At 40.0% G+C, this 27,303-nt stretch overlaps 1 protein-coding gene across 3 annotated transcripts in view; it reads left to right on the forward strand.

The window, feature by feature from the left end:
• The window catches only part of RUNX2 (RUNX family transcription factor 2), a 281,113-nt gene that overhangs the window by 179,255 nt on the left and 74,555 nt on the right, over nt 1–27,303 (forward strand). For 2 of the 3 annotated variants that reach the window (XM_084624548.1, XM_084624549.1), the window contains one exon: nt 12,692–14,035. The exons of the other annotated variant lie outside the window; for it this stretch is intronic. In XM_084624548.1, the coding sequence (XP_084480674.1) occupies nt 12,692–13,170 (479 nt within the window). In that variant the 3' untranslated portion in view covers nt 13,171–14,035. Of the gene's footprint in view, nt 1–12,691; nt 14,036–27,303 lie in introns of those variants that run through there. 3 annotated transcript variants of the gene reach the window in all.

Below are 27,303 nucleotides of genomic sequence, written 5' to 3' on the forward strand. Positions count from 1 at the left end.
GGATTTATATAAGGGCAATAAGATATTCTCCATCTTATTCTCTATCCCTTTTTTAATGATTCCTAACATCCTGTTTGCTTTTTTGACTGCCGCTGCACACTGCATGGACGTCTTCAGGGAACTATCCACGATGACTCCAAGATCTTTCTCCTGATTAGTTTTAGCTAAATTAGCCCCCATCATATTGTATGTATAGATGGGATTATTTTTTCCAGTGTGCATTACTTTATATATATCCACATTAAATTTCATTTGCCATTTTGTTGCCCAATAGCAGAGTAAAGGTGGCATGATCTGATCCAAATTAAGGGCTATTGCCAAATTTTGATCATATTTGCTAGTGAAAAAAATGTAAAGTAGCTTTAATAAAAGATGCCCTCAACATCTCTTCTGTTCTTGTTTTAAATGTCCTATTCAGTGAGTGCATGATTCCCCCATGTTCCGTACATCCTCGGAATCCAATTATTTGACTTAATACTCAGATTGGGATGTGGGTTGCTGCTCTGTTCTTCCATTGGTAATTCTGCCTCCTAGTCCTTACTATGTTGTTGGCTGAACTGCAGTGCAGCCTCCAGATCAGTGTTTGGGGTCCATAATAAGTGGTTCATTACCAAGTTAGATCCAGAACTCCTCCTCCATTCCTCATCACATGTAACTTTCAGCAAAGCAGGCTCAGGTCTTTCCTGAACTTTAAGTCTCCTGCCACTGGAGCACATTATGCTGATACACACCTCCAGCCTGACACTAGTGTGTAATACCTGCCAGCCAACATACCTGCCAACTCATAAATCCTGCTTTCCGTATGACCCAGTTGCAACCAATATGGGCCTAAGGCAAACATAAGGATGTCCCATCTGAATGCAGCTTTTCTGGAGAGATTTACTTAACCATTTATCATTTAACTACAATTTTGAAAACTATCTTAATTGACCACACGTTATCAAACCAGAGGCTGCCTCCTGACCCCATACACACACTTCGCCCACCCCTCACCTCCACAGTGTTTTTAGCAACACTTCAGAAAGAGCTAATTAAGCCCAGCAAACCAATGCCATGACAGAAATAGTTCCTTTTGATTGATAAGAACATCAGTAAAAAGGCTATATTGAGGAGGGGTAGGTTCCCCCCACCCCCACCCTTTTTTTTTTTTTTGGTGGCTTCATGTTTTGGTAGCCATAAGTCATTAGTGGTTTTTAATTTTTTTCTGAAACTGAAATAAGGGCTGAAAGGGTGGATTTGTCTTTTTTTTTTTTTTTTTTTTTGGCTAATCTGAGGCATGCCGCCACATCTGAAGCCACTTGGCTCATTATGGATTTCATGGAAACTGATTCCCTGAAAGTGTTTCCATGTGTGTGTTCCCAATATATCCCATCCTCTTCTAAATGGGAGTACAAACTCGCGCACGAGCTGGAAATGGCTTCAGGATGTGACAGAAAAGTCATATGACTGCAATGGCACTGTGTGTGGCCTTTTCTAAAAGACACCATGTCTCGTGTGTTGGCTTCCGTCCTACAGTAGATCCAGTTTCAAAGAGTCTCTTCCTTCCCGGTTTCTTAAAAGTTCTTAATCAAGAACCAGCAAGGAATCCTCTGTCTTTCTTTCCACAAAAGGGAAGTGTATTATTTGAACAGGATACTAATAGAAAATTTGGCAGGGGAGAAAAAAAGAGGGGGTTTAAAGGTTGAAGTTACAGTGAAATGCCAAGGTTTACTTTCCCCCTTGCATAGCTTAGTTTCTTTGCCTCTGCTTGAGGATCAGATGGAATTTGAGAGTTGTGAGCATGCAGTGGAAAAGTACAATTCATGACAACATGGGAAACAAACATTTATATTGGATTGTTAAGGCACATTTGTCTGCAATAATAATAATAATAAACTAGACTCCTAGCCCCCATTGTATATTATCTTCCCATTCATGAGAGTTGCACAGAATTATTATACAGAGACTCTCTATTACTGTACATTAAAGATCTCAGCCCTGTGGCTTCACTCTCCTGGTATATACAGCTCTGTTTAGATTTCTATCCAAGAAATCCTCAAACGTTCCCTGTAGTGCATTGTAGCTGGGGCTGGTGAAAAACAGCAGCAACTAAAATTCCAGTGGTGAAACTTTTGGGAAATTGAACAGGGTGTGCATGTTTCATGTGTGAGTGACATCACAAAGTATTAGCCCCCCTTTTTTTTTTTTGCACAGCATTGTAGATTTGCCAGACTTCGTGTGATATTTCCAAGAAGTATTATATATGTTCTGCTTCCATCATACTGCACCAATTGCATACATTAATAGATAGGTACAAGTAGTGATGAGCCCTTGTATAAGTACTTAGTTTCAAGAGGGTTTGATGTTCTTCTGCACTTCCTGCCTTCAACTGCTGTGAATGTTGCTGTGCACAGTTAACAGTTGGTGCATTTCACAGCAGAAGCTGATGTACTATGTTATTACAATGGTGGGAGAAGTGCTTTATATGACAGACTCCATGTCACAGATATATAAGATCACATCATCCAGTGCAAAAATAGTGGGGAATAGTTATTTGTGGAGGTATGTTATATAAAAAAGACTAACAAATAACATAAAAGTGTCAAGGCTTTTAAATTCTTTTGTCTCAGCAGCCAGCTCTGTCCCAACATGAGAGAAGGTTGAAATTTCTAACAAGTCGAGCTGGCTGAGAATGAATTACTCTCATCCCCAAAATATAACCAGTTCCTTCTCTCCACCATGATCACACAGGGCCAACATGTGGATTGTGGGAAAGATTACCAAGATGGGATAGTGAAAACTAGAGAAGACAGCAAGGAGCCTAATCAAGCAAGTTGAATGGGCAGCATTTGATGGCAGATGAAATTCACTCTTGACAAATGCAAGTGTAAACTACATTTACACAGTGGGCCCTCTGTCCTTTTCTACCGGCTGGGTCTGTATAGAAAGGTTTAGGAGTCTGCTATAGCCTTTGCACGAAGGTACTTTGGGGCTGTAGCTCAGGCAATAGACACCCCCACTTTTAGAACCAGTGATCCCTGTTTCGATCTCTGCTGTCAGCCGTCTGGCCAGAGGTGTTGTGCTGTACAAGGCATTGAAGGAATTTCTATTCATTCAAGTTGCTGGGTTCTAAATTAACTAACCACCCAGGAAAAAGTCCTTGGTGTCATAGTGGACAGCTCAGTGAAAACCAGTGCACAGATACGCGACAGCTGCCAAAAATAGTTAAAATACATAAAGAAACAGGACTTCCTCTGTTCTTCCTGTGCAGCCACTGTAGCAGAAACATCATAGAATCTCAGGAGGTCATCTAGTCCAACCCCCTGCTTAAAGCAGGACCAATTCCCGATTTTTGCTCCAGTCCCTAAATGGCCCCCTCAAGGATTGAGCTCACAACCCTTGGTTTAGCAGGCCAATGCTCAAACCACTGAGCTATCCCACCCCCCTGTTAAGTGAGTGGGGTAATGATAAAGCCTACGCTGGATTAAATGGGAAAGTGAAAAGAGACACCACTTTACCTGCTAAGCAATCTGACAGATATGCCTAGGAATCACTCTCCTTTATTGTATACTTGGTACTTTGACGGTTGATATTAGATGAACCAAAATGCTTGGGGGCGACACAAAAAATTCAAGGAAAACATCTATCTAACTAAAGAATAGATGGTATCTTAATGTGCCACTCACCATGCCTAAGCACCAAAACACACAAGTCAGTGTTAAAAAAAAAATTGAAATATCATCAAAATTCACATGTAAATAGAGGAAGTGCAAGGCCAGGAAGACACTATGCAATGGAACAGCTGTGAAGAAGTAAAAATGTTCAGTTGAGTTTTGTTAGACTGTTGTGCTCAATAATATTACAGTTTAAATGGTCCCCACCTAGGCTTGAAGTTTATACCCCGTTGAGGCGAACGGGGGAGCAGTTCACACCTCTTCTGCTGCTATTGTTTGTCTGGAGACAAAGTTTTGGTCTATAAAACTGATTTAAAAATGCAATTTGAAAATATTTAACACAAATTAAGTAAATATATATATTATTTTTTGAATGCCTCAAACAACAAGGAGGTATTCGGCGCAGTTTGTTTAAACTAAGCTTTTCATGCGCACAGGATAACTACAGTGTAACCCTAAAAAGAAAAGGAGTACTTGTGGCACCTTAGAGACTAACCAATTTATTTGAGCATAAACTTTGGTGAGCTACAGCTCACTTCATCGGATGCTCACGAAAGCTTATGCTCAAACAAATTGGTTAGTCTCTAAGGTGCCACAAGTACTCCTTTTCTTTTTGCGAATACAGACTAAAACGACTGTTAAGGTAAAACTCCTTAGGGTTACACTGTAACACCCCAATCTTGTAATCCCACTTGTATGGAAGGAACCTTTTGCATTTCAGTGGAACTCCATGCCAGTTCACTTATATCTGATTTCAGATCTGATTTCAAAATTGGGGCTGTTTTAAATAAGATACAACAAGTGAGTAACAAACAGAGGGCTTGCAGAAAGGAGGACAAAGCTAGTTTGGTTTTGTTAGGATATCAATAAAACGAGATATTTAATGAAATCAGTAGTCCATGCAGGGTACCTTCCTAACCATTATCAGTGAGCAGTTTATCGTGGGCATCTCTGCAGAAGTGTGTTTTAAGAAGGGCAGGGTGGTAATCTTAGATTTTAGTTCCATACATAGGGAACAACACGGAAGACACAATGATGGTAACCAAAGCCAGGGCTGGATCCCACTCCCATTGACTTTAATGGGATTTGGCTCAAACCCCAACTGAGTTCCGTGTGATCTGGGGTTTTTTAATGAAAGTTGTGTACAGCTCTCATTAGTATTGTTATTAAAATATTTTCAGCTAACCTATAACATGGCAGCTATACATCAGTGTACACTATCTCCATATTGGAGAAGGCTAAAAATGTTATTTTTAAAAGTCTGTGGTTCCACAGAAGATGAATTCTCAATGTGGGGGTTTCAAACAGGTTTCAGTGGGTCACAACCACCTTTCCTTTCTTTATGACTAGATGGAAAGGGGAATCCCAAAACTTTACTTTGTTGAAGAGGGTGGAACACAGCAAAAAAAATTGTGGGGAGCCTCTTTCCCTAATTCACGTTTGTTTTTTTTTAAAATGTTCCTGATCTTATGGCCTTGCTCAGAATAAATAGTTTTGTGACAGCATAGCTTGCTCTGAAACCCTTAATTAAAGATGTGCTTGGTTGGCGATAGAAAGTAATAGCTATACAGACTTTAAAGTATTTTAAAAAACAAAATCCCAGACCTCACCGAATGTTACTTTCATGAAGTAGAAATGATGAGGATCATTTGTGTGAGGAATGACATTAATAATAATTACTGGCAATTTGCATTTCTCTAGCACTATGCATCTATGAAGTGCTTTGCAAACGCAGACCCAGGATTTTGTAAGAATTAGCACAAGCGGTAGGAAGTTATCATTCTCCCTTCAAAATGGAGAATCTGAGGCACTGAGAAAAAACAAAATGATGATGATAATTATTTCCATAGCACCAAAAGTCCCCAATCTAGCAAACATTCACACATATGCTCAACTGTATGCATGCAAGTCGTCACATTGAGCTCATGCAGAAAGTTAAGCTTATGTGTAAACCTGTGTAGGATGAGAGCCTAAGCATGCATGCCAATTAACAGACATAAAAGGAGGCAGCCTGTGCCGCATGGAAATTACAGTCTCAGGCAGAGACGACCTGTGCCTGCTGATAGTGTGTGTATATTAGGGGGGAGGGAGGAGCAGAGTGAGAGCAGTCCATGTGAGCATGCTCAGTACAAGCCAGGCCACAAATCTGGGGTAAGGGGGTATATGACCCCTCAGTCCCCCCTCCCCCACACATCACCTCAGACCCCAGTCCAGCAGTTGGATCCACAGTGTCACCCCTTGTGCCTGGATGCAGAGCCTCCTTGAAGTCAAGGGTCTACCTGTAGGAGTCCAACTGCAGCATCAGGGTCTGGTTCTATAAATACTCTCAGTTGCAGTAGAAGAAAAATTAAAATGAAAAGTAATAAAAGTAAAATAAAATGACACAGTAATGCAAAAGTGTGTTTGCGGAAAAAGTCAGATATAAATTGCACACAAAAAAACCCTGTATTAAAAAAAATTAAGAGGGCAAAGTCAAGCATTCGAAAGTTAGGAAATGCCAGAATTAAGGCTGCCTGTGCAACCTTAATTCGGCCCGCTTGTGTGTATGCATTATGATACATTCTTTAATTACATGTTCACACAACTATTTTTTCCCACAGGACCACTGCCTCATTCAGTGCCCAAGATGGACATTGCTCACTGAATGAGCAGTTTATTTCCCTCACTGTTCAGTGTGTGGCCCCAAGCCTTATTTACTGCACACTGTTTAAACTCTGCTCTGAAGACACCATTATTAATTTCCTCATGAGACTTTCTTTGGTGCTCCTCACTGCAGCATCTGAGTGCTTCACAAACATTAACAAGTTGCAGGGGGTGGTGTTATCCCCATTTTACAATTGGGGAACTGAGGCACAAAAAAAATTAAGGTCAGAAGTATTCACTAATTTTGAGTGCCAAATCTGACATATCTAGGGAGCTGATTTTTCAGAGTACTTAACATTACATTGCATTTTATTTGTTCAAAGCACAGCTCCTATTGACTTCCGTTGTATCTGACAGGGCTCAGCACTTCTGAAAATCAGACCCCAGAGTATCAAGTCAGGCACCCAGAAAAGAGGAGTACATAACTAGTTAGTCTCTAAGGTGCCACAAGTACTCCTTTTCTTTTTGCGAATACAGACTAACACGGCTGCTACACTGAAACCTGGTTGAAATGATATGCCCAGCATCACATTGGAACTCTGTGGCAGAAGAAAGGATAGAATTCAGTTCTCCAGGGCAGCATACAGCTGCCTTAACCACAAGGCCATCCTCTCTCTTCTGCTTCATTCACCACACACCTTCCAATGTCTGCAACAAATGAGACAAGGGTCCTACAGACAGACAATCTCCTTCACTATGCAGCCCTGATTCATCTACAGAGCAGGTCCATTTTGTACACTGAATGAGGCAAGATCCTGTGGCGGAAAAAAATAGTATGTGATCATGTAGTCAAGTACTGTATCATAATGCACATGCACAAGGGGTCCAAGTTAAGATTGTACCGGCAACCTTAATTCTCATGTATCCTGACTTTTGGGTGCTTGATTTAATGATGTTCTTTTAGCAGTTTTTTGTGTTCAAGTTCCTAGGTTTTTTAAAAGGTAAACTGAAAATCAAATAGAAATTCGATCATGTGACATCATATTGACAGCCACGTGGGTCCTCAGCAAGGTTGGAACTTATAGATATGCCGCACAGACCTGCCACTTGTCCTAGTGGAGTAACTGATGGCAATACTATGTTGTTGTCCTCTATGTGGACCACCACTAAAGGGATATGGGACATTTTGCCAGTGGGTTTCACAGATATTTGCTGAGAGTGGAGGAATAGTAATATTGGGTTCCATTCTAGGCTCTTGAGGGAGTGTGCTCTAGTGGACAATTACCCCCCAAGCATGACATCTTCTCTGTTCTTTCCAGTCTGTCCTGGACCCAGCCTACTCTCCACAGGGCTAAACAATTATTTTCCACTTGCCTCGTTCTCAGAAACAGAACTGTTTTGGCTGAAATAATAATAATAAATAACAACAATAATAATAAATAAATACAAAAAGTTCAGCTCAAATGGTTAAAAATTTGGCAAAGTTATAAACAACTGATAATTGGATCTTATAATGGGAAAAGTCAGGCAACTGTAATAATAGGTGTGCTACCACCCCTACCTATAATAAGCTAAACTGCACAAGTAAATCTTAGACATTAGGGAAGAAAAAAGCCATATCAGATCAATTAGTCCCACGTCCCTGCCTATTCAGGATAGAATAACTACTGCAATCTTTAAACAGTACAAGGCATAACACGAAGCCTAAAAGCTGTGAATGCACCATTTAGGTGAAATATAATTAATTAAAATAGTCCCTAGTGATAGTTATAAGTATGCCAAGCTGAGGTTCCTTGGGTCTGTCTGTTCAATTGTTTTCTAATATAGCATAGAATAGACAAACACCATTGTATTTACTCATACATTTTTTTAATGATTACACACTGCACTGGATTGTTAAAAATCCCTTCCACAGCAGACATATGCAATAGGTTTAGGGAATGTTTCTTCAGTAATGTCCCAATAACAAAAAATGACTAAGCACATTCCAGCAAATTGCAATGTTTGTAAGTTATAAAATTATCCCATAATCCTTTTAAAGTTCACATCAGCTTGCTGTACCCAGAAGGAGTTAATATACCCACAGTACATTACAGTCTATAATAATTGGAAGTGATTGGCCAAAGTGCTGAAACCAGGCGGAAATTTGTTGCATTATTCTCTGTAAACTACAAGCAGAGCTCATTAATTGAAAAATGAATGTCAACTGGCATTAGCTGGCATCCGTAAACTGAAATGGAGAAATGACCATGGCACATGCTGTGCTGTAAACAATATATCAGTGAAGCTGCAACAGGTTAAAAAAAAAAGCTCATGCAAAAGCAATCCTATCCTAGACTGTTATTGGCAAGCTCCCAAGTCTAGGGTTTTTAATGAGGTTTCTGCATCAAAATAAGTGAAACCACATGGAATTTTAATTGTTCATATTTTAAATACAAAACACAAGAGCAGTATGGTCTGCAGGAAAGAAAGTACGTACTAACCTACTGCTTTAGTGCAGAGATTGACATTTTAACATTACTTCATTTCTGTTCTAAATTTATATCTCACGGATGATTTGTATGCCAAACGACATTTGTGCAGAACTTACCTAGTAAACTTAAGTACCGTTCACCTAAACTCTGAGATGTAAATCCTTTGGGTAAAGAGGTAAACTCTGATTTGATTTTTCTTTTATGTTGTTAATTAAGCTCCATAAAATGATCATATCATAGAAGATAGAAATGGCATTAGAGATGCCGATTTCCATTTCTGTCTTTGTAACATCAGCAGAGGAAATACTGTTTTCACTAAACAAGTGTAGCTTAGGCAAAACTTTCAGCTCTGAAATAGGCTGCAGGTTGCATGTGTCACTCATGTGAAAAGTGACACTTTGTGAGACCAGGAGGCCTCAAATTCAAACTACTTTCACCACTGTTATATCAGAAAAATCAATGTAAATCTTTAATGGTCGATTGGGATGTTTATGGGGGGAAGAGGGTGGTATTTCAAGAGAGATGCTTTACTGCACTTTCAAATTATTATACTATAAACCATCATCCTTACTTATGTGCATGGCACTTCACAGCAGAAATACAAATAAAGATAGATTCCATGCCCAGAAGGGCTTACCATCTAAGATCCCAATCCTGCAAACAGTTATGCACGTGCTTAAATTTACACACATAAAGTGGTTGCAGGATCAGGGCCTAAGTTAAAACTAAAGCAGCAGAAGTAGATAAGACAAGGGGGGGGGGGGACTATGGCAAAGTGAAGTCAATAAAATGGCATGGCCATATGGGAGGCTAGAGTATGAGTTACCAGGGTTACAGGTTTCAAAAGATGTGATATCAATGGTTCGATGCAATGAGAGTTAGAGTTTCCAAGTAAGCCTGAAAAAGTGGGTTTTGAGAAGAAAAACAAGGCACGGCTGACATTTGTTTTCCAATTCAGAACTCCCTTCAACCCAGCACTTTTCTGATCAACCCTGAAAATAATATGCTCGCACAAGGGCAGTACAGAAATGTTGGTAAAGAAACACATTGCACCTTAATCCAAAAAGTTAAAGATGTGGCTAAAAGGGAATTTGGCAAACTGGGCAAGTGACCGAATTGCAAGTAGGAGCTATACAGACATAACCCTCGTTGTGATAAGAAGAAATTACATTTATTCAGTGTTTACCTAAATAGGACTCTGTGCTTTATAAGCAACAGTGAAAAAACATCAAACGCATCTTGGACTTTATAACAAGAATTGTAGTTATTGCAAAGAAACAAAATATAAATACTTAATGTACAAATTCCACATCTACCTTTGAACGTAACTTGCACCAGTGTAAATTAGGAGCAACTTAGTTCAAGTCAGTAGAGTTACACTAATGTGAGAGCATCATAAGCAATAACAGATTCAGACTCAGTATCTCAAGCAGCTGGAGAAACTGTACAATAACCTTAAATTTCCCGATATGTATCAGACCTTTTCACAGTATAAAAGGAGCAACATGATAGCGTTCCAATACAACAGCTTTGTTTCTGGGTGGTATGGCCTCAGGCTGCTGTTTGTAGTTAAGAACCAAAGAATTTGCATGCAGTGACACAGTGTTTGCTATAAAAGTACAGTAGAACCTCAGAGTTACAAACACCTCGGGAATGGAGGTTGTTTGTAACTCTGAGCAAAATGTTATGTTTGTTTCCAAAAGTTCACAACTGAACATTGACTTAATACAGTTTTGAAACTTTACTATGCAGAAGAAAAGTGCTGCTTTTAACCATCTTAATTTAAATAAAACAAGCACAGGAACAGTTTCCGAACCTTGTCAATTTTTTAAAAAACTTTCCCTTTTTTCAGTAGTTTAAGCTTAACACAGTACGTGTATTTGTATTTTGTTATCTCTGCTGCTGCCTGATTGCGTACTTCCTGTTTCAGATGAGGTGTATGGTTGACTGGTCAGTTCGTAACATTGAGGTTCTATTGTACAAGCTATATTACGTTCAATAGTGCTGGGGTTTAGTGGGCTGGTAAATGGATATGGAGTCATTCACTTCTAGGTCACTGCTTCAACTCCAGATCAGGTAGTAGTAATCATATAATGATCACTCCTAGAAACGGCCCCACACTGGAACTTTAAATCTAGCTCTCTTTGAATTTCTGAAGATGTTGGATTAGAATCCCTCACGCTCAATCAGACCTTGTGATTTTACCCTACGCCTAATCTGGTTCTGAACATTGCCTTTCGGCACATTTCTAATCACCACCTGGCAGCATTTTGACTGGCTTATGTCAAATGAGTTAGTGGGGGTCTTCGTGCAGTTTCTAATGGTCAGAAACTGTCGAATGTCAAAATCATAAAAACCACCATGCCAGCTGATGGCACTCTCAACAGAATCCTTCTGCCTTAGGGTTTTCATTCATGCCCACCGTTGTCTCTCACCATCAAGGCCAAGGACAGGAATGGACCAACCTACCCCCTCACTAGATGGGAATGTTTGCAGGTCAGGTTTGAGGTGCATTGCTGCTATGGTGTGGGAAAGCACTGCTGTTATCTGTTGTGCAGCTTATGCTGTGGATAAGCAGAGAAATTCAGTGTTCAGTGCAGTCATCTGGCACCTGACAGGCACCCTAATTTCCCTTTTAAATACAACAGATTTGGTGGTTTTGGGAGAAAAGATGGGTGAACCACATGGGTCATGAAGTTTTGCAAAGCTGCTAAGTTCTCAAACAAAGAAGCACAGGGCCAAAGCAGCTTTAAATCATGAACACATTCCCTGCAATTTAAACCAGTGCTCCCTCCATATGCGTGTACACACACACACTTCATATGAGGAGAAAGTGAGCACACACTCTAAAGGGTTGTGCACCTCTAAAGGTAGGGTGGCACAAGTGAGTGCCCTTACACTGCATTCTATTTTTTCATTAGACTTCTTTGCCCCTTCTCTGTTCCCCCTGTCCAATTTTCATTCTGCCAGCTCTCTAATCCAACTTCTACCATCCCTGTTTCTGCTCCTTCTCTCCCCCCCAAGTTTCCTAAGCAGAACACCCAGCCTATTATTTTGAAACCTAGGATCTTTGAAGAGAATTGGAAATTGGGCTAAATGAGTTCACCCATCACTGCTTCACATCAGAGACAAACTTATTGTAGAGTGTTACCACCAGGAGAATTAGAGTAACCACGTGCTGTGGGGTCTATAGACAACAAGATGGAAGAGACACTATAAGCAGGCAGCTTCTGTGAATAATGAGTGTTGGGCTTGCAACTTACCATGCACTGTGCTGAAAATTAAAACACTCAGACTTCCTAGCAGCTTGGTGGCTCACCTGTTTTAAAACTCTCGACATGCAGCCAATAACCTTTTTCAGAGATGAAAACCTTGTCCAGTGGATCATGACCTGAGATATACTGAATGATAAGAACGGTGGGGGCATATTCATCCCTGGTTTAACTCTCTTGATGTCACTAGCATGACTAACTCAGTGTGGCCAGCTCTTGTGAGTTTATTGTAAGTCTCGGGATAATTACTGTTGTTCTTAAAGCCCAGCTTCCGAAGGGAAGTGCTCACAGGAGACTCAGCTTTCTTTTAAAACAAAAGGTTTCTAGCACTCATGGCTGCAGAGGAAAGCCTGTAAAGATGACCCAAGTGCACCCTTTTTGCTCAGAAACCAGAAAGCAAATAAAATATAATTCAGCATTTATTATTTTTTAAAGTCTCAGCGGGGTTGGGTCCGACCAGTGTTTTTTCAATGCTTGGAGTTGGCAATACTACTAACTCCATTGCCATCAGTGGAGTTACACCAGGGATGCTTTTGGCCCAGCATTTGTATAAGACAGGTCTATGATTCTTTTCCTTGCAATGTATTATTTGATATGATTTGCTGTTCTTTGGGGGACCAAAAGAAGTGGGTTTTCTTTTAAAAAATCACTATTATAAAAAAATTGATATTTACAGAATTTTCCCCCCATCTTTTGTTATAATTTTTAGGTGCTTCAGAGCTGGGCCCATTTTCAGATCCCAGGCAGTTCACAAGCATTTCATCCCTCACTGAGAGCCGCTTCTCCAACCCACGAATGCACTATCCAGCTACCTTTACCTATACACCGCCAGTCACCTCAGGCATGTCACTGGGTATGTCAGCAACCACTCACTACCACACCTACTTACCACCGCCCTATCCAGGCTCTTCCCAAAACCAAAGTGGACCATTCCAGACCAGCAGCACTCCATATCTCTACTATGGCACTTCATCAGGATCATACCAGTTCCCCATGGTGCCGGGAGGAGACCGCTCCCCTTCCAGAATGCTTCCTCCCTGCACCACCACATCAAACGGAGGCACACTATTAAATCCTAACTTGCCTAACCAGAATGACGGTGTGGAGGCTGATGGAAGCCACAGCAGCTCCCCAACTGTTTTGAATTCTAGTGGCAGAATGGATGAGTCCGTTTGGAGGCCATATTGAAATTTTCTCTGCGCAGTCCAATCTCCGTGAGCCAAAAACAAATGGTCGGCAAACTACAAAGTGCCTGTTTTTTAAATAGATTTTACTGATATGTGCAACTATTTAGATGAGATGGTAGTGGCCATAAATAATGCAAGAGTGACCAACCAAGCACAATCCAGGTTTCAGATTATGTGGATCAAAGCACATATTTTTCTTGGAAACATTTTACACCTTGTTTTATATTTAAAATGTATTTTTTACACACAAAAATAACCCAATTTTTTTTTTGTCTAGACTGTTGTCATAAATAGTGAGTTCGTTTGCCAATAAGGAGAAAACGGACTCCCCAGTTATCAGGAAAAACATGGCGAAGCAAGGCAAAGGTCACGCTCCATTTTATTTTTTTAAAACCTTGAGCTCCAGATACAGTTGCAAACATACAACGTATGGGACCCTGTTCACTCACATAGTGCAATTCAACTGGCTTGTATTGGTGCACATGAAAGGGAAAGCACAGATCAAGTTTCTTCCATTTTGCTATAACACATTCAGATCATGGTGGATGTTCAAAATTTCTATCCAAGCCTTGTTGCACATAAAAGTTGGAACTTTTCGGTTCATTGCTTTTTTTTTTTCTTGGTACTTAAAAGAGAAAGTCTTCAAGGTACCAATCTGAATAGACAATCTTGGGGTTTCCTCTGTTTTTCCTATAATTATTTTTGCCTTTGTCCAATTAACCAAAAATAAACCCCAACCCTCCAAAATTAAAGCAAAATCTTATTACTTATGCAAAAAATAAAAATGGCAATATATGCTACTCAAGCCAAAATGGTATAGGTAGTACTTGTGTTTGGCTGTGTTTTTTTTTTCTTTTTAAATTATAAATGTGTGAAATTTGAAGTTATTTGCTAACATAAATCATCATATAACTTTAAAGAAATATTTATAATTATTTAATGACATTTGGACCCTTTAAACGTCTCTTAATGTAATGCTATGTTGACTTCGGTCTCTAAAAGTGGGTTGTTTTTTAAAAAAATAATAAAATTTCTTCAGGGGTGTGAACCTCAGACCGGTACCTGAACTCTGAAAAACAGTTCCAGTGTGAACTGGTTACAATGCGATTAACCCTCCCCGCAAACCAAAATACATCCATATCAAATTATTTTGGATGTAGCTTTTTTAAAAAAATAACCTATGAAGGAAATATTGTGTTTAAAAATGTTATTAGCTATCTGGTTGCCTTCAGCACAGTCTTGCCTTTTAATCAGTAATAACTGAGCTGGTTGAAAAACAGGAAGGAAAAATGAGTGCTTCCTCCACCCCAGATTTTCCTTTCTCCCTGTTTTTTCCATCAGCATTTGAAAAATGTTAAATTCAAAATGTCAATTTTGACAGCGTGTTTCTAATTTTGAAATGTTGACAAATTCTGGCAGCGTCTCAAAATTCATAAAAATTTCAACTAGCAGTTGCTCAGAAATGGGAGACAGGGAGAAATTTGTGATAATCCCATCAATGTTTCTTTCATTGAAATTTCAACCAGGTGTATATAATAATTGGTTTATGAAACAAAACCAAAAGTATTTAGCCTCTTGATGTGATTTAGTCACAATTAACTAGCATCAAATGCTAGAGCGATGAGGATTCTTTTTTGTTTACTTTTAAATAAATATGGCAGTTGTCATATTGCAGAGACAAGCACAAGGGAATAACTGCTCTGCAGACCAATGCTCTGCCAGTCCGGTGTTCAGCAATAGTCAGATCTTCAAACTTAATACTGAAGATGAATGTCACCTTAAAGCTCACTCCTGGCTATTAAGCATTGTACACTAATACAGGGATATGAAATTGCACCAGATACCCTTAACTAACCTGTCTGCTACCAACAGTAAACCAAGGCACCCAAATTTTGCAAACCAAGGGCTGCATTGGCAAGTTCTCAGGAGTCTGATCCTGATACAAACTCCACTGAAGTTAGTGGGAATCTTTCCATTGATTTCAATGGGTTTTTGGATCAGGCTCCTACTGTACATATTAACCTCTGATTCAGCAGTCCATCCACATTCAGCAAAACACTTACGCATGTGCTTAACTTTAGGCACATGCTTAATTCCCATTGTCTTCAATGGGACTTGAGAACACGCTCAAGTGTTTTGCTGAATCAGGGCCATAGAATACATCAGATTGCAGCCACCCTGGCTTATAACAAGAAGTGCAGCCTGCCTAGGCTTCATGCTGCCAGTATGCAGTGCTCTCTGTTGACCCAGCTAGTCTTAATTGCGTCCAGTAACCAGTATTCTCCTTGGGCTGCACCTCTGTTGACAATGAGGATGTAATCCTCACACTAAATAAATGGTGAACAGTCATCCAGTATAATAATTTATTTGGACAATATAGACATTGTCATCATCAGTCGATGGTTTAGCCAGTCAGCTACAGAGATTACCATGGTACATTCCTCACAATTTGGTGTGATTACTCGCTCTTAAAAAAACAAAAAAATCTTTGCCTTCTAAAGGTTGTATACTAAGTATGCTTAAATAAGTAAGACACTTTTCTAATACTTAGTTTTCCTTCAAAGATGGAAGCTGTAATTGATTCTATTTATTTGTGGTAGCTTGAAGCATACCACTGTCCATTTATTTGTAACTGTAAAGTACGTTTGCTAATTTCAGTAGCACTTAAAAAGCCAGTGTCTGGTTACACATTTCAGTTTTGTGTTTTGTTTAGTAAGCAAAAGAAAAAACATGTACTGCCCGTGCAAGCGGTTTCCTATTTAATAAAAGGTACTATATTTGTACGTTATTTGTTATTGCTGAGAAGGGCTTTGTAAAGATTTACTGTATGCGTATTAAATAATTTTTTAGGGATGCTTTTGTGTTGAAATGTTGTGAGAGTGGCTGCAGGCAGCAACCCAGAAATTTTTTTTCTCCTTAAAGATTTTGTTGTACCATTCAAGCACTTCATTTGATTTCTGGATAAATCCATCACAGACCTGATTTCCATTTTGCTCAGTACCTACATAACTCTGTTTGTGTCACCCCATTGTTAAACTGGACCATTAGGAACAGACTTGCAAATAGCTTTTGCATGCAATGCAAAATGCATGCTTAAGTTTGTTGCACTTGCTTTCTGACAGGCCAGGTTGACAAGGGGGGGCTCATGCTACTGTGCTAAAAATAGATGTGTAAACATTGCAGTTGGGCTCTAAAGCCCATCCCCCTCTCTAGGCTTCAGAGCCTGAACTGCAGCCTAAGCTGCAACTTCAAAGCACTGCCTACACAGCTATTTTAAGCACAAGTATCATGAGCCCCCCAATACAGAGTTTGTTGACCAGGGTTCGGTGGTTTGCTGCCATGGTTTATGTGGATATGCGCTCAGCTTCTAGGTTCACACAGGCAAATGGCTAATTCTGCTCATGTAAGCAGGCAAATACTAAGAAGGAGATAGCAAAAGCACCCAAAGATTTAAGAGCACAAGTCCCATGGACTTTTAATAGAATGTGTGCTCCTAAATCCCTTTGGCACTTTTGAAAAATCTCTTCCTATATTTGCACTGGTGATTGGGGGTAACTACACAAACATGTCAGTGCACAATCGCATGTCTGAGCTTTTGGAAAATGCTTCCAAGTGAATTTGGAAATGTTCTTGATTCAGGATTTCAGGAAAATGTATGTTATGGAGTTAATCTTAGAGTATCATTTACATTATGATTATTATGAGGATTATTTCCTCAGAGGTACAAGAGCCCTTTTCCTTCGGGGAGTGGAAGTCTTGGTGCAGTTCATGGATTTAAAAAGAACGAAATGCCTTTGTTAATCTCCAGCTCTCTCAGATTCTACCAAAGATGTACTTACATCAGAACAGGTATGATGTCCTTTATACAAAATAGGGTGGTAAATCCAGCTCTCCATACTCATATACGTAGACCTACTGAAGTCAATGGGACCACATGTATGAAGCACATTGGATTTGACCTAAAATGTCATTAAAGTGGCATTTATGGATTCTTTTACCAGACCAGCTGCTGTGTACTTCTTAGTCTTCAACTTCCTGCCAGCAGTCCCCCAGCAAAGATTTATCAGTCTCAACAGGCGCCATTTTGAGTGGGGAAACTTTTGCACTGTCATACTTATCGGAGTACGGCTCTGCCTTGATTACTGGAGCCTGCCATGGAATCCAGGTGATACAGTGTGCCAGGATTCAGATAGACAACAAGCCATGAACCAAAGCAATAATTATAACCGGTACCAGCCATGAGTACAAGATCAAAGAAGCCCGATTCTCTGAACCCCTGAATTTCTTACTGTTTTTTTAATATAATGCATTTCATTTTAACATTTTCTGAGAACTTTTTTAGATGTTTGTTTACTTCCACGTTTACAGATAACTCGTTGCTTTTTTTTTTAAATGCAGTACTTTTAAGTATATCAGCCAAAACCATACTTTTACAATAACTTTGTTTTAGGTAATACAAGTGACATTCCTTTTTGTTGTTGTTGTTAAATATGTTTTACCAGTCTTGAATTTCCGCTGGAACAAAACATTTGTAGCATTTCTTGTAAATACAAGCTTTAAGTTTTTTATTTTTTCAAATACCGTTGCCCAAGATTTGCTTTTCATGCACATATTGTACAAACACATTCTGCTTTGTGCCACAGACAGCGATTGTGGATGAGTTTACTTTAAGTTCAAAGGGACTATTTGTATTGTATGTTGCAACTGTAAATTGAATTGTTTGGCATTTTCTCATGATTGTAATATTAATTTGAAGTTTGAATTTCATTTTCAATAAAATGGCTTTTTTGTTAATGTTCTTCATTGCTTCTTCTCCTCTGCTGTCTCTTTAATTATCCAAGTCATACACCTGAACAGTCAAGGACTGGATAGAGCTAATATACCATGGGCTACTATACCAAAAATTCATCGGTTGTTTCTTCATTTTCTGCAGTGTTTAAGGTTTCATCTAAACATCAAGATAAAGTTTCCAGTCTGGATGGCTGCAAAGAAAACTTTTCAGATCTGACCCCCCACTCCCAAACACTGCTTTCTTCCTGAGTTTGCAGCCAAACTACTTTAAACAGAATTTTTCAGAGGGATGTAAACATTCCCATTCATTTTCACTGAGTGATAACTCTGAAACCTAATGGCGAATTTTAGCACAAACAGCCAGTTCATGAGGCATTGTGAGCAGAGCTTAGGATTTTGGGGAGACCTTGAGCAGATTTCAGCACTCTCACTTCTACCTGACTGACCCCTGCACCTGGTCAGACTAATTGTGAGGAGGAGATCTGGGAGAAGTTAACTTTTCCTCCCCTCCCCATGACAGCGGCAGCAGGAGATCAGCCTGTTGTGTGAGCTGCTGAGTTGCCATAGGACCACGTGGAGGATGGGAGGAATAGAACAAATAGCTGTTTGCATTGCTTATGTCTAAGAGTATCCCTGCATAGAGCATTCCCACAAAATGCCTTAGCCTCATGGTATCAGTTTGCATTATTTTTTGTGAATAAATATCTACTTCGCATTTATAGCAGCTCTTAGGTGTGGGTCTGAGACAGGAGTAATGTATCTGCTGCCTGCAGCTGAAGGCATATGGAAAGGAGTTAATAGCTCTTTTTCTTCCCATCAGTCCTATTAAACCTCCAGTAACAAAGGGCAAAAAGGTAGAGGTGCAGTTTTGATTTATTGTATTTTACTCAGGATTGGGGATCCAGTGATAACATCAAATGATCACTTCTCCAGAAGCCCCATCAGTTTCTGCGAAATATAGTTAAAGCAATTAAGTTTCTGCCCTTTGTAGTTATGAAGATAACCTTCTTGACATGAACAAAAGCAGTGCTTCCAGAGAGAAACAATAGCTCAGGGAGGTGTGATAGGCGCCATCCATCTTAAGAAATCTTTAATGCTGAAGTCTAATGATGAAAATGTAAATAGTAGTTTAATAGCTATTTAATAGCTGCTTGTTGTAATACAAACATCCAGTCCCTCAGATTGTGGGTGAACATGGTACCAGTTTGGCCCCTGACTTTAGGAAAACTTTGCCCGGAAAGCAAGAACCACCAGTGTGCCAGGCAACATACTTCATTCTCTAGTGTTTCAATATATTCCAAGTCTTATTGTTAAGGAGTTTGGTAACTGCTTATACCATAAACTATAAAAATCATTAGTGCATAGACCTCTTGGTCAACCAGAGCACAGGGATGGCTGCAGTCACTGATTCATAACTGCAGTCATTTTTGGTAACCGTAGAGCATGCAACTCTGCAGTCTGAGTTCTGCTGCCCTGAGAACTCATCATTCACATGTCCTCAGCAAACATTGCTGCCTCAACTTCTTGTTTTGTTTAGTATCCAAAAGAAGAAAAATGTAAAACAGTGCATTCAAATAAATTAGTGGAGGGATTTTCAAAAGCACACAAACACTATGGCCTTTAGTCTCAGACTCCAGACCAGATTTTTGTTATAACCTCAGAGAGGAATCATAGAATATCAGGGTTGGAAGGGACCGCAGGGGGTCTTGTCCAACTGCCTGCTCAAAGCAGGACCAATCCCCAATTTTCACCCCAGGTCCCTAAATGGCCCCCTCAAGGATTGAGCTCACAACCCTGGGTTTAGCAGGCCAATGCTCAAACCACTGAGCTATTTCTCCCCCACATCCTCAGTGAAATTGCTCCTGATTTACAGAAGTGTGAGAACACAGTCAAGCTCACGAGACAAAAAAGGGACACTTGTGTGTGAAAATGTAAGGGAAGGGGAAAATACCAGAGTATTTCAAGCTGATCTACAGCACATCAGCAGTTTGTTTTGCATAAGAAATAGTTTCTTTCTAATTGGATGATGAGCATGAAGGTGGGCTTCATAGATAGCAGAAGGAACAAAGGGTTGTGAACTGAAAGCTCATGTGCTTTCCTAGAAGAAAACATAGGAATTAGCAGACTGGATCAGACCAGTGGTCCATTTAGACCAGTATTCTGTCTTAGACAGTGGCCAAAGGTGCAAGAACCCCACAATAGGCAGATGTGAGATAATCTGCTCCACAAAAGTCTCATTCTAATCCCTAGTAGTCAGAGACCATTTTAAACCCTGAAGCCTGAACACTGGTGCTGGAACGATGGGTGCTGGGGGTGCTGCTGCACCCCCAACTTGAAATGGTTTACATTATATACAGGGTTTATAGTTTGTTTCAATAGCTCTCAGCACCCCCACTATAAAAATTGTTCTAGCATCCCTGAGCATGAGGTTTTTCATCTCTTCTAAAACTTTTTTTTGCATTAATTGTTAAATCTCTGGACATTTTTATTATTATCCATATAAACAACTTAGCCTCAACAACATCATGTGGCAGCAAGTTCCACAGTCTAATTGTGCACTGAATGAAAAAGTATTTCCTTTTATCCATTTTGAATTTGCTATCTTTCAGTTTCATTGGCTATCCCATTGTTCTTCTGCTATGAGAGGGAGAACAGAAGCTCTAAATCTACTTTCTCAGTGCCCTAAAACAAGCTCTTTGGGACAGCATCTGTCTTTATGTTCAACACGGAGCTCACTGTTAGCACCAAACAAACAAAAAATTATAAAACGTTTTTACAAGAGGAGAGAAGATAGAGTCCTAAATTCAAGCAGCTGATATGCAGATTTTGGTCAAATGCTGCAAACTTCCAAGCACTAGACCTAAGCAAGTAGTGGGGAAATTATTAAAAATGTTTTTGGGTGGAGTTCACCCCTGGCCAGAGTGTTGGCACTGCTTAAACCATAGGATTGAACTGGTACAATCAGGGAATAGAGACAATGCCATGTGACTCAAGTAACCAGTTGTACTGCTCATAGAGCCAGACTTGAATTAATTCTTATAGGGAACAGTTTGAGAAGAACGCAGAGGCTGAAATTTGTTCGTAAAAAGTATGTTGGAAAATTTCACATAACAAACAAATTTATTAAAAACGTGTGCACTGTTCACAGACAATTTGTGAATAGAGGCTGAGTCCAGGAGATAAAGGGGTTTGCATGAATAGTTTGAGCAGCTCAACTCGGCACCTTTAAGGAAACAGCCCGTAACACATCATGAACGTAGAGCGAAAAACTACATCAAAGAAATATAGAATACAAGTTCACGCTTATGGGTACACGATCATTATAAATCTCTCTCCATTGCTGTAGTAGCTGACCGGGACTTATCTCCAAAATACTACTATCTCTCTGTGGTATTTATATTGCCCCCATTTACTGCGGTATCTGAGCCCCTCACAATTTTTCATTTATTAATCCTCACAGCACCCTCTGTGAACAGTGAGTTGTTATCCCTATTTAACAGATAGGTGCAAAGAGCTTAATGCCTAAATTCTCATTGAGTGCCTCAACTTTTGGGTGCTTAAATTGAGTCACATTAAAAGGGCCTGATTTTTGAAGGGCATGTGGTCAGCTCTTTTCAAAAAACAGTTCCCTCCATTTGGGTATCCAACCCCTCCCTCGCCCTCCAAACCAGCACCAAAAATCACTAGCCGCTTGCAAATTTAAGGTTAAATGACTTGCCTCCAAAACATCTTTCTCTGGGTTGCTAATGATCCCCTACATAACCAAAAGAACTTAACACAGTTTTCTTTTCACCATTTGTGCTGTTTAATTTTTGCATAGGTTGGACAGTGAATCTTGACTGATTGGATTCATTTTCTGGGCCTCACGTATGATCACAGAGCTGTTGCATTTAGGGGTCTAGTCCTCCATGGGAATATTTAATTTTTTAAAAAAAAACTTCATTTACTTACATTTTTGAGAAATTGTAAGGTTGAGTGCAAGTCACATCCCTTTCTGTGCCTCAGTTTCCCCTTATGTAAAATAGAGATATTAATACTTCTTTACTTTGCAGGGTTATTTGAGGATTAGTTAATATTTACTGAGTGCTTTGAACATGCTATTTGTTATTTTAATTTCCTTTTTTATTACAACTTTGGTGTTCAGGCCTAAGCCACTGGCCAGTATCTCTTTAAACAGTGTGTTTCTAAACCACATGTTTACAGAAAGTTAACCCAGTTTGCAAGTTGCTGAGCAGGCCAATAACAATGCAGACATAAGGCCAAATACTGCTCTGTCAACAGATTCACCCTGGATTTACAAAGGTATAGCTAAGAACAGGATACAATTTGGTCTGCACTTACTGAACATAATTCTCAGCCTCTCCTTTTCAAATAGAAAGGATCATCAAGATATAGAGTAAAAGCTGATAGAATAACCCAACATTTGAAGAAAAAATTGCAAAGTTTAAATGTGACATTATGTAGCAAGTTGTCAGTGTTTCTATGGTTAACCGGGCTGGATTCTGATTGCAATTATATCAGTGTACATCAGCAGGAACTCAGCTGACATCATTCAATAGCTTAAGGCTTTATCACTCCATCAGGTTTTTTTGCGCAGCATTTTTCTTTGACTTCTTAAAAATTGATGACACCATGTGGCCCTTTGGGGGTCAGATTCTCACAGGGAAGTAAGGTGCGCAAATTCCATAGAAAGTCCATGGGAAAAGGGTGCCAAACTCACTGTGAAATTGTCCCCCTTCATTTTTATTCCTACAGGCTATGGCATTGTACAGTTAAAAATACACACACTGGAGCATAAATAATGATGCAGCCCCCCAGTTTTGTTTACTTTTTCCTTTCCGCAGTTGTTTAAAATAAAAAAAAAAAACACCCACCCACACACACAAAAAATAAAGTCCTTGATAGCTTGATCTCATCCTACCTACTGCATCAAACTGCTCAGAGATCAACTCCTCTGTGCAGCTTCTCCCAAAAAGAGAACGATCCTGATCCCAAATTCTAGGAAATCAGGAGCACAATGCAAGTGAAGGAAATGTCAGGGAATATGAAAGGCAAGCAGTGGTCTCTATCCATTGAGGGAGAAGTGGAAGGAAAGATTAATTTAAGCAGGTCTCTGGAATCTTGAATGATCTTTGCCGTTTTATTGCCAGTGGTGGTGTTCTCCTAACAGAGCAGGATGTTCTCATTTTTTAACACTAGTCAGAGCAGATGCTAAATTCTATCCTGCAACATACTGGCTAAGTGAGGAGGGGAACAGCTGATTTCTGTTAAGATGAACAGGAGAATAAGCCAAGAAGTATGAGAAATCTTCAGAGGCCTTTGCTTTGCAAACCCCTGTTTGGCAGCAAGATCACAGAATCAGGACTGAAAATCCAGTTCGTACTTCCCTGTTCAAACCAGTTGCTGTGTGCGTTACATTACTCTCCTTGCCTTTCAGGATTTTTTGCACAGCACAAAGTCACTGGCTTGAATTTTCCCCTATAGTTTAAAGGTCTTAAAAACCCATGGCCCCTTGGCTTTTATGGGACTGTACAAAATACCTGTTAACATGGAATTTACGTGACTTATTCTTTGCCATAGAAAATAGTAAAACCCCGAACTGAAACCAGTGATTTAAAACAGCATCTTTGAGCCTTTCCTTTTTATTTCCCCTCTCCTGCCCCCTTTATTTTTCTTAGTCTATTATATTTATCTGCTTATTATATTGCAGTAGAGTAATTCTAATAGATGGAAGAAGGACAGTCTTGTGGTTAAGATGGAGGTCTGGACGTCAGGAGACATATTCAATTTCCAGCTCTTCAACAGACTCTCTGGAAGACCTTGCGTGTCATTTAACTTTGCTGTACTTGAGGTCCCTCATCTGCATCACTGATATCACAATACCTACCTGGCAGGGGTGTGGGGGGATGACAGTAAAACCATTCATGTTTGCAATGTGCTTTCACATGTTTGGATGGAAGGTGCTAGAGAAGTGCAGGATATTGTTCTTGAGCAGGGTTACATCATATCTTGTACTACTATGGTTTGATACCCTGACCAGGAGAAAAAGCTGACCTAGGTTACTGTGCCTCACAATTACATGTTTCACCTCTACTATTGAGTGATGTTCACAGATGACAGCTCTGGTAGATTAATGATCTTTGTGACATGATGGAAAGATTGCATTTGATTTTAGAACCGTAGACTCTTAACTGCACCTATATAAATGTGGATGCAGAATTTATGCACCTATTTAACATGACTGCATGAACATACAGTTTTGCATGTGCAGTTATAAAGCAGCCCTTAGGTTACCTTACTTTGTGCTGGGGACCACACTGGCCTCCCAATTACCTCAGGATCAGGGGAACATGTAGGTAATGTAAAGCCACCTTTGCCTCCCCTTAAGTCATGTGCCCATGACTTAAGTTACTGAATTATCCAAGTGCCATGTAGCCAGAAGCTAAATATGAATCAACAGTGTAACACTGTTGCAAAAAAAGCGAACTTCATTCTGGGATGTATTAGCAGGAGTGTTGTAAGCAAGGCACGAGAAGTAATTCTTCCACTCTACTCCACGCTGGTTAGGCCTCAGCTGGAGTATTGTGTCCAGTTCTGGGCGCCACATTTCAGAAAAGATGTTTGCAAATTGCAGAAAGTCCAGAGAAGAGCAACAAAAATGATGAAAGGTCTAGAAAACATGACTTACCAGGAAAGATTGAAAAACAAGGGCTTATTTAGTCTGGAAAACAGAAGACTGAGAGGGGACATGATCACCGTTGTCAAGTACATAAAAGGTTGTTACAAGGAAGAGGGAGAAGAATTGTTCTTCTTAACCTCTGAGGATAGGACAAGAAGCAATGGACTTACATTGCAGCAAGGGTGGTGTAGGTTGGACATTAGGAAAATCTTCCTAACTGTCAGGGTGGTTAAGCACTGGAATAAATTGCCTGGGGAGGTTGTGGAATCCCCTCATTGGAGATTTTTAAGAGCAGGTTAGACAAACACCTGTCAGGAATGGTCTAGATAATACTTAGTCCTGCCTTGAGTGCAGGGGACTGGACTACATGATGTCTCAAGGTTCCTTCTAGTCCTATGATTCTATGATTTAAGAATAGAAATAATAACCTCTCACACTCTTCTTTCCTTCCCAGCCTGAGGAAGAAATAGTTTGATTAGTTTACACAGTATTTGTGGGTTTTTTTTGGTCTTTATGTTTCTGTGTGAAAGTGAACCTGTGTGTTGTAGGGCTGTGTGAGAGTGTGAAAAACGTATTGTGGGAGAATTATGTTGACGAAATGAATTTAGCATTTAGGTCTGAATGCAGATGCCATTCTTTTATATTGCTAGAATAAGTTCCTTATTCCAGGAACAGATCTCCTAACAATTTTGCACTCAGATTCATGGATTTAAAGGCCAGAACGGTCCATTAGATCATTTAGTCTGAACTCCTGTATAATATGGACAATAGAATGTCACCCAGTCATCCCTGTATTGAGCCCAATAATTTGTGTTTGGCTAAAGCACATCTTCAGGAAAGCATCCAGTCTTAGTTTGGAGACTTCAGGAGATGGAGACTCATAAGACTTCCCCTTATTGCTCAGCAGTTCCATTGAGCCAGTGCAAGGTTGTTTTGGGAGGTCATGGGTGCAGGGAGAGAGGTGATCTCACTGATAGCTGGGGCTGATGCTAAGGAGGGCTTTGACTGTCAGGAGAGAGACCTTGAACTAGACTTTGGATTCAATGGGCAGCCTGTGCAGAGTGGAGCACCAGGGTGATGTGGTCACAGAGTTGGTGTTGCCTCGTGCATTGGCTGCTGCTCTTTGTACAAGAGGGAACTTTTTCAGATGTGCGGCTTCAACCCTAGATAAAATGACTTGCAATAATCAAGCCTAGAGATCACAAATGCACAGATCGCTGTGGCGAGTTGTGAGCATGCGTATGGGGGCATAATCTTCTGCCACATGCAGAGGGATACAGGCTTTTTTTTTTTTAAACAGAGCTATTTGAACATCCAGCAACAATGAGGAGTTCAAACGGCTCTCACGGTGGTGAACGAGATTAAGAGTCAGAGGGCAGATGCCATCAGTACTGGGATGTTATAGAGGTGACACATTTTCTCAGTCTTTGTCACTTGCCTGCACCCAACTGCTGATTTTGTCTAAGGAGATTGTGCTGTTGACACCTGATGTAAAGGAGATATACTGCCTGAGCGCCATCGATGTGTTGCTGGCACCGTAGCCCCTGCTGCCCAAACAGCTTCACATAGACGTTGAATAGCAGGGGGGCAGAGGGTTGAGCCATGCGAGTCTGGCCTCATTATTTTCTTTGACATTCTTTGTTTGTACTTCCCCATCTTGGGCAGTGGGTCTGGACTCCTTTGTTTCACGTTGGTATAGAATGGGTTCTGATAAGTATTGTTATTAGTACTCATTTATACAGTGCCACAGGTAAGACTAGTGCTTCACAGACACAAAATGTAGGTAAAGTGGCTTGGTTTACAAGGAAAAAAATGCTGTTTGGTATGAGTTCAGAGCAATATGGTTCGGCTTTTGTTTTTAATTCATTGAAATATTTCTATTAATTTCATATTTTACAGAACCTAAATTCTGGGCCTAAACTAAGGTGACAAGGACCCTGTGAGATTCACCCCTATCATTTCTGTCCTACTGATTCAACTGAAAGTTTCTTATTACTTCAACTTGCACTAGTGCTCAACAGTGCCACTCGACACTCCTCACTGAGTTATGGGAGTGGGAAAAGGGGGGCAGTTTAGGCTTAGCTACATCTAGATAGTAACCTCACCTGAGGATCCAAAGCACACACTGTCTTTCTCAATATAAAGTCATCCAGAAGTTTAATTATTTTCAAATGGCTAGCGATAATATAAGGTTTCCTCTATTTAGCTTCCAAATGTTGACTTATCTACAAAGCCTTGGAGTGTGTGTTATTTCCATTAGAAATAGGTTTAGAAGCATGTGGTAATTCTACCCTGAGCTTCTCAGGGAAGCTTAGTCTGTGGAGAGCTAACTTTCCAAATGCTCTGGAACTTGGACCCATCGAATGAACCATGTATCATTTCCTTCTAAGGACATTGTCATGTTGATCATGACCTCTGCCAAGTTATTAGTTTAGTTCTTGAAATCAAACAACTGGAGATAAGCTTGAACCAAAATATGTGATTCACCCAAGGTCTTACAACAAGTCTCTTGTAGAGGTTGGAAGATAACTTAGGAGTCTCCTGATTCCCAGTCCTATGTTCTTACCACTACAATAAATCCCCACCCACAGAAATAGATATTATTAGAGAGATGTGGGGTCTGTGGTGCAAAGTCTAAAACATTTATCAGATTTGCCACAGGCT

This window comes from Lepidochelys olivacea (genome assembly GCF_965140295.1).
Source record: "Lepidochelys olivacea isolate rLepOli2 genome assembly, chromosome: 3".
Lineage (NCBI taxonomy): Eukaryota > Metazoa > Chordata > Testudines > Cheloniidae > Lepidochelys > Lepidochelys olivacea.